General features: G+C 39.3%; 1 protein-coding gene across 1 annotated transcript; it reads right to left on the bottom strand.

Moving 5' to 3' along the window:
* Positions 1–1,871: 1,871 nt before the first annotated feature.
* Positions 1,872–8,069, bottom strand: RBX1 (ring-box 1). The gene is made up of 5 exons (XM_072420180.1): positions 7,911–8,069; positions 6,044–6,122; positions 4,362–4,432; positions 2,959–3,044; positions 1,872–2,047 (listed from the first exon to the last, which is right to left on the bottom strand). The coding sequence occupies exons 1-5, from the start codon at positions 7,986–7,988 to the stop codon at positions 2,035–2,037; spliced, it is 327 nt and encodes a 108-aa protein (XP_072276281.1). The 5' UTR covers positions 7,989–8,069; the 3' UTR covers positions 1,872–2,034.
* Between the last annotated feature and the right edge of the window lie 639 nt (positions 8,070–8,708).

The following is an 8,708-nucleotide window of genomic DNA, read 5'->3' as shown; positions in this document are numbered from 1 at the left end:
ATAAACATGCATTGTTTGTACAAATGTTGTGATACATATACATTCCCTGTGAAATACCATCCCTTAAATTACTGAAACCTCTTCAACAGGTTGCTTCTTTTACCAATTACACATTAAAATAAGTCATTAGCTCTTACATTAATCTTCCTATCTCTTTAGGAAAATTGTCTCTACCTAAGCTAGATGAGGGAATACCTTTTCACAATATTAGGGCTTACAATATGGCCAGCCTGATGCACGTCATTAATTGGATCAAGGGCACATCCTATTACTCCATAGAACAGGCCCTGCTAGCTCCATGGGACCTAACTGCCCTTCTTTAATGTCCATGTTTGCACTTACCTCCAGCTCTTAAACATAATATCCTGATTGGAGACATGGTGTTGGCCTGGAGGGGAAACCAGGCACAAGTTGTCATAATCCACTAATATTTTTGGATATTTACCCCCGTGGCCACAATTTTCACCTGGTACTGATTGCACAGCCTTCAAAGTGTGACATTACACAGTTTGCTCTATCACTAATCCCTCCCATATGCTTTACTACAGTCAGGCCACATAATCTGGTCCAAATCCTGCTGAAATCTTCGGGCATAATGCTTATCAAAGTCTTGTCTCCCCCCTGTCTCCATCCATCTTGTTTATTTATCCCATGATAAAGGACCTCTTTTCAAAAGAGCTACAGAACTAATTCGGCAAAACTGGCAAAAGACATAGTTAAAAAAATTAATACAGGGTACTAATCGGTAAGAAAATGCATGATAAATTACGGAGAGAAACATTTTAAAATGATGCATAGGGCACATAGAATCTTTATAACACAAGCACACAATGTGCGTGACAATAAAGCCTGATGTCCAAAATGTGGAGGTAGCACTTGCTCTGTAGTGCATTGCTTATGGTCTTACAAGTACATTGTTACCTTCTAAAAGCAGATTGTGCTTTTTTGCAGAGGTTTTAGGATTTGCAGTACTTCTAGACCCCTTTTTTACGTCCATTTGTATATTTACACCTGGCTAGCTTCAGGATCAGCCCTCCCACCCTACATACGGTTTTAGTTTCCACGAAGACCATACTCTATAGAGATGCTTGAGACAGAAGTTTCTAGTCCAAAAGAGCATTTCCATATATTTGAGCAGTTTAGGTATTTCACACAGTGTAGAATATCTCAGGAACCATTTTTTTTTTTTTTTAACCCAGGGCTTGTTCATAGGTCATATAGTACGATGGCATCCTTTCTTGTGGCAATGAGTAGGAGTGTTAATTGATTTTATTTTCATCCTACTGGTATGTTATTTCTGTATTTTTTCCCCACCTTCCCTTTTTTGTCGGTTTGGATTGGGATCTTCATTTCTTTCTCTGTTCTATTTTGTATGTATGACAATCTTCATTAAAAATTATGAATCAGCCCCCTTCCCCATTTTGAAAGTTGTTGGGGTATAAAGTGTATTCCATATCTAGGAATCCACCAAACCTCAATTCCAACCCTGCCCCCCCCCCCATCCCCATCCCCATATATGCACAAATATGGTTTTATCTTGCAATAAAATGCTATACTTTTTCTATTTGAGAAAATAACAGACCAATCATTGTTTTGTCCTGCTCACCCATTATTACCACTGTGCGCAGAACATCTGCCTCTTCCTCTAGGGCACCCAACATTTAGCATATTATATTTGTGGTACAGGGCAAAATGAGACTTTAAACTTTGCCCATTTAAATTTTCACAAGAGCTCCCGGAAACTGAAAAAGAAGCAGAGGTTCAAGTCCAACTATTCATTGGATTGAATTTAATATATGTAGGATACAGAGCATAAGAACATGGATATTAAAACAGATAAAGATAAAACGCTAAAGACTATTGCACAGGAATAATGTTAATTGTTTTAATGAATAAGGAGGAAAGGGGGTAAAAAAGTAAACAAGGGTAAATGTATGCTCAAACACATGTCAAGTGGTAAGCAGGACATAGGTGATTTCTATGTTAAAGTTGTATCCATAAATTAGCCAAAATGATACGTCCACGTAAACAGCATCAATGACCGTATCTGAAATGAGAGGAAAAAAAAAAATAAAAGCTTAGGATTAGGGTCGCCACTTAAGAAAACGTTCGAAAACGAAAATGTAAAAAAAAAACCACGTACTTAAAAATGCAATTCCAGACGGGACTTTTAATTATCAATTTTTATTACATTTATATTTCTATGGTCAACAGCAACTAGGCGGTCACTTCCTACATATATACTTCATATTAAATACTAGTTACTAGTGTGCTTAGTTCCAAGAGCCAAATTGTTCAGCAACCACTCTTTGGGGAGTGTAAAAAAAAGGAAGAGGAACCTAGCTTATGTATCAAAATTACTCAATGATACTTCATTAGAAACACTTTTTTTTACTATGCAGCAAATCAGCTTTTAGGTGTTTCTTTTACAAAATCATTGGATGCACTACATGCATAATCCTGCAGAGGGTGTGCTAACCAACAGGCACAAATAACCACATATGCAAAAAAAAAAAAAAAAAAAATTTATAGTCCAGCAAAAATGGTTGTAACTTCTACTTTCTTAAAATGTCACTGCAGCTTATTTTCTTGAGGGAAAAAAAGGAAGCTTTCCTTTTTGATGAAAAACTTGAATACAAGGTAGAGCAAAATCATCAATGGCAATAAAGCCAGATTCAGGCAATAAAGCAGTGCAAAGGAAAGGGGAAGTAGCTGTGAAGTCCACATGTACTGGCAAGTTGCTATTCATCTTTGACCTGCTTTATACAAAGAATGTAATGTAAAAGGGAACTGATGGGCTAAATATTGTATATCAGACACCCGTTTTTCAAGAATACTAGCAAAGACTTGGTTTCCAAGTCATTCCTGAAAATACACCCCCTAAGAATACAAAATGCACTCAAAACCATTGATGCAGTTTACAGTAAAGAATAAATTAGGAAACGTTGTTTTTCTTACTTTTGAAATTCCCATTCTCGGTTATCGAGTGGACAAACTTGTCGAGTCTTCAGCCATCGAGAGATGCAATGAAAGTGAAACGCATGCTAAAAAAGAAAAATTAGATAGCCATATGGATAGGCTACATATTCAAAGCAAACAAACAAATATAAAAAGGTATAAAGTTACAGTTTCCTGACTGTTAAGAGCTTTCTGACGGTGACCACACAGCCCTATACTTGGCACGTTTTGATACACTTTGCTGCGACAGCTCCTTGCCCTGGCCAGCATTATCCAAGTAATTTGTAAGACAGTAGCTCTTTTGCTGGATCAGACAAGACACGCTTGTGTTTCCCTTATCTATAATAAAACTTGGGTACCCATGTACCTATTGCCAGTTTTGGAAGGTAATTATTGCTGCATACTGGAAACACAAGATCTGCTGTTATGAAGATGCTCTGCCCAAGTCATTATCTATAACAGGGGTCGGCAAACTTTTATGGCGACTAGACCATTTCAGGGGTGGACGGGAGCACAGTAGGCCTGACTGAGTCCCGCCCTAATGGCTCCGCCCACCACCAGGGAACACCCTATGAAGTGAGATCCCTCTCCTCCATATGCATTGCGGAGGAGAGCTTTGGGGAGCTTTCCCTTTTTACCGCGCCGGCCGCGGTAAATAGGAGAGCAACAGCAAGGAGGCGGCTCCGGTAGTTCCTAACGCTCCTTGGCTGATCGGCCAGGAAGTGTTAGGTGGGAATGAACTACCGGCTAGGATGTATCTGGCCTAAAGGCCGGAGTTTGCTGACCCCTGATGTATACCAATCCATAACACATTCTTACACTTGTCCATCTACATCCTCCTAGCACATCACCTTTAATAAAAGCTTTTTACTTGCTGCCTAAAGTATGCTACCCGTTGACAAGTGTAAAACCTTTTCATTTTTAATGTTTTAGTTGATCTGTACATAGTGCAGCTTACCATTCGCACAGCAAGTATTTTATTGTACCTGCTGAAAGTCAGAACATTTAATCCCTTGTCTGCCAATGTCAAACTACAATACCAAGGTTGTCCTACTCCTTGGCATACAATAACTTCTAGAACTTCTGGTTTAAAAGAGTTAAAAAAGTTACATTAAGAGCAGTGAGCTTTTTTGGTTAGACTGACTAAGTTTTAAGGGAAAGTGATCAGAACATATATCTGGTAATTTCCACATAAAAAAAAAAGGAAAACGGTAATTTCCAAATAGAACCCCCCCTTTCCTACAACGCCCAAACCCTCTTCATTAGCTAGTGATAAAACCAGAACTTGCAGGTCTCATTGCTGGCTCTTATAGGTGCTGAGAGGAGCATTTGTAAACCATCCATACATTTCTTGATCTCAAGGGCTGGGTTATTGTATCTGCTTATAGTAAGTAAGTACTTACATTGCATACTCCCCATGCCACAGTGCATTCTTCAGAAGTAGCAGATGCTTGATTGGCTTGGCATTCTATACCTACAAGCATGAAACAAAAGGAATAGGAAATTTATATTTAGTATATTCAAAAACAGCAAAAAGATTATTAGTTGTATGCATATACACAGCCTCTACAATAAAAAGCAATGGGAAAACGTGAAAAAACAAAACAAAACACTTTCATTTTTTATAGCAAGGGTAAAAAAAGGTAATTTTGTGCAAAACAAATGCATACAAAATTACAATGAATTGCTTTTAAAGGTCACTTTGAGCTTGCGTTTGATATCTTCATACAAGTCAATGTACAGGTATAGGAAACCACTACATATTGTAGCAAAAAAAAAAAAAAAAAAACTGTATTTCATAAACCAATTATGGTTCCAAATACCTCCTCTCTGTTGCCATTTTGTACTTGAGTTATGAGTTTTGGGAGATAGCATTCCAACAAGCAGTGGATGGATATTTTATTACAGAATTATGTCCATAAATCAGTTTTATAACCCCTTCAGGAAAGGACTTCATCACATAAACCTTTATTTCATCCAGTGGAAAAATTCACAATCAATATTACCAGATGTTTAAAGGTCAGAGACCATATTAAATGTCCATGTCCTCACTTTCCACAGCGACCACTGTCTGACAGTATACCCTGTGTCTTGCCTTAGGTTTTTATTACAACCATTACTAGTGTTCTCACCAGTTTTTTTTCACCTAGGTGGGGAGAAGATGTAGGGGGGCTGGACAAAACTTGGGTGGGGCCACATGACAAACTAGTGTTACTGGTTGTTGCTGCCATAGGAATCCAGTAACCCCTCTAATTATGCCAGCCTGTAATGGTGAACCATAAGACCCACGCATGCCTAGTTTGGTCTCTTGGAACTCCTTATTTTGTGCCAACTAATAATCTGGGGGTTGACAGCTCCTAAACCCCAACCTTGTGCATTGGCATAAAAAAGCCCTGTAAGGGGGAGCTCTTACTGACAACATCTTATTGCTAAGGACAACAGCATTGACATGTTGAGCACTGCAGGGAGCCCAGTGACTCGAACTTTAAACAGCAACTTGGACCAAGGCAAGCCAACTCTGACCAAGTATTATTTCATCGTTATTCCCTTTTATTTTACCCTGTTGCTATAGTTCTATTAATGTTCTTTGATTAGTCTTTATTTTCTGCACTTGTTTATGCTTTGTGTTTTTGTTATGTTTTTACTTATTAAACACTATAAAAAGCTGAATCTCTGAATGTGTAAACTTTTCTCCTGAAAACACTACTATAAACATTAAACGTTCTGATCAGAGACATCCCTGTCTGGAGTGGCAGCAGGTATCAGACAGTACAAAAGAGTGGAATCCTAACTGTGGGTGTCAAGGGTAACGGTGCATGCTTCCATCTAATCGAGTATTGTCTACCTCAGTGTGTTTAGCAAGGTTTAACAGATCGGGTAACCTTGCCTCGTGACGACCCTTCTCAGCCTGGTGGTGCTTAGATTGTTGCTGAGCTTGCTACAAAATCAAGATAATTCCTGAGAGGGGGCGTTTGTCACATACAGAACTATGTCAAAGGAACAAGAGAGTTCAGATTTGTGTCCATTACAAAAATACCTATTTTCATAATGAGAATGAAGATCATAGGCATAACATGCTACTTACACAAGTCCATAATATGGTTTCTGCAGATGGCACAATTATCAACTACAATGTCCCAGGCCCAAAGAGCAACTGCATTCCACTGAAAGTAAAAAGCACAACGTTATCAAATTAGTTTTCACACTATTCTTTTAAAATTCATGCATTGATGTAAAAAAACGTAACGTATAATACAAAAATCAAATGACATTATAGAAATCACTTTAGTCTGAAGGAGATACACCAAATGCTATATCACTTACAATTTGCCATAGCTGCTGCTCAGGGACAATAAGAGCCATAAAAATAAGGATAAAAAGGACATATCCTTTCAGCCATAAAATGTATGTATAGTATTAAAATGTTAAAGAATATTTTTTAAGGATTTCTGGGCCCTTTTGCAATGAAACAGTTATATTTCATCACAACACTTCAAACACAGATTTGGTGTTCATAAAAATTCTCTGTTCTAAACTCATTACTGTACTCAATGTACAAGACAACTGCAGCTATTAAAATAAACAACCCACCCATAGAATGAACTTTTTTATTATTTTTTTTTATGGACAATTTAATAAGTTTATTTGCTATCTTTGCTATCTGTGAATCCATTTATTCAGCAGAGCGGAGATTGCTGTACTGATTTTTGCTGATCACTAGGAAGGTATGAAACCTGCTGGGTACTACATACAGTAGCTCAGTGCAGATGGAGCCTATCAATAGCCTTTGGCTGGGTACACACATGCAATAATTGTTGCTGGAAAAGATCTTTCAGGATCCTTTCCAACAAAAAACTGCACGATGCATGAACGAGCTCTGTACATACAGCACCATTATGTTCTATGGAGAGGGGGGTGAATGATGGAGCAGCACCCTGCTGTGCTCTCTCCCTTTCACTTCCATTACGATAGTTCCTCATCCCATCGATCTGCCAGGACGGTTGTGCTGATGGCTAGCATTGTACACACGCCTAATTCTCATCCGATATTCCCTGAGCCGATTATTAGAGGAGAATCATCTGACCTGAGTACATAGCCTTGGAGTACTGACAGAGGTGTTTAATAATGAACCTCACCAAAGCACAGGTTTTGGTGAGGAAAAAACATAAGTTCACAATAATCTGCATCTTTTCTCCTTAACAAACTCAACAGCAATGCTGCAGTCAGGCTAAATGAGAAATTAGTGTATTCCTTGAGTACCTAATATTAATAATAATGATTATTTATATAGCACCAACATATTACACAGCACTGAACATTAAATAGGGGTTGACAGACAGATACAGGCGGGGGAGAGGGTATAATTCTGAGCTCGGGATAGAGCAGGGAAAGGTTAGAACCCTTGCACGGTGATAATAGCAATTTTTATTTTTTCCCCTATTTTCCTGAAGGCACATCACCCCATATGACACCGGATCAGTACCAGATGCCAGTCCCATTTAGAAGAACCCAGATGAAGGTGGCGGTACCAAACCCACTGGCCGGGCTGGGATCCCAAAGGCATCAATGGGTTTCCACGTGTAAAAGGATCAGGTTTTTTTTCTGATAGTTCCACTTTAAGATGGAATTCTTAAAGTTTGTGAGATTTCTGATTACTTCCTGTTTAACTGGTAAGACATTTGGTAAAAAGAAATCTCCCCAATGACAGACAACTTTATATACTTATCAGAATATTAGCACATTTTCTGGCCAGGACTTATCTTTAATCCATTGCACTATTTACTTAAACTTACAGAAGTTCACTTAGCAGGAGCAATGTATAATAACGAACGTTAACATCGTACAGCAGATCTGTCCGGGCACCGGAACACAACAAACCGACCACACCGGTCCTAGGATTATCTGTCACTTTACCGAGACCATTTCATTCCTCTAGTGTACGTTCCACCTACCTTCTTCACCTCAAACCGCTTCTTCCCCGCACTACTATTATTTCCACTGGGAACATCCACATCCATAGCAGCAGCCATTTCCTACACGAATCAGTTCCCCGGCCTTTACAGTGCTTGTGTCACGCTCACTTCCGTTCTTACGCAAAGCACGCGCACAGCCTCAGAATAATGTTAGTCTGCGGAACTTCCTCTTTGCGTACTCGCTCCCGTGTACGTCACCTCCAGTCACAGTACACACTGCGCATGTGCTTGCTGCAAAATGGTACTGTGATAGAATGTTCACGTGACGCATAACAGGGTCCTGCCAAAGAAATCTATCAAAGTGTCATTTTTAAGTTTGTTCCTGGCCAGTAGTGTTAGTGTTAGGTGCTCTTTTTTAGTTTTTAATAAAATAATGAACAAAAAACCGTTAAATCAATGTAAATGTTTGTGACACAGTTACAAGACCAAGGGAGTTCAGTATTAATGAACACATTTTTGCAATCTGCTGTGCCCTGTTATGGCCCCACACATTTATTTGTATCACTTTGTGGTACTGCCATGCATATGTAAAGGGGCCCCCAGGCATCCCGGCTACCACACAAAATACAATGCCCCATAACGCATGGTAATGTCACTGTAAAGTGCTGGGACAGAAAAAATGCCTTTTGTTCATCAAGCCCAGCGGTCATCAACTTTTTAGAAACTACGGACCACTAAACCTACGGGCCCTGGACTGCGCATGCGCGGGGAGTCGTGTGTCACTCAAAGAGGAACTAGCTTCCCCCAGGGTGACCTCATGATGCCAGATCCTGCCCA

Source organism: Pyxicephalus adspersus, chromosome 8 (assembly GCF_032062135.1).
Source record: "Pyxicephalus adspersus chromosome 8, UCB_Pads_2.0, whole genome shotgun sequence".
In the NCBI taxonomy this organism is placed as follows: domain Eukaryota; kingdom Metazoa; phylum Chordata; class Amphibia; order Anura; family Pyxicephalidae; genus Pyxicephalus; species Pyxicephalus adspersus.
The sequence above is the reverse complement of the archived record's forward strand: the minus strand, read 5'-3'. Positions and strand labels throughout refer to the sequence as shown.

Coding starts and splice junctions, on each gene's coding strand:
- RBX1 (XM_072420180.1), bottom strand. CDS start 7,988: ATGGCTGCTGCTATGGATGTGGATGTTCCCAGTGGAAATAATAGTAGT. Junction 4,433..6,043: donor AAACCATATTATGGACTTGT/GTAAGTAGCATG, acceptor TCATGCTTGTAG/GTATAGAATGCCAAGCCAAT. Junction 3,045..4,361: donor TGGCATGGGGAGTATGCAAT/GTAAGTACTTAC, acceptor TTTCTTTTTTAG/CATGCGTTTCACTTTCATTG.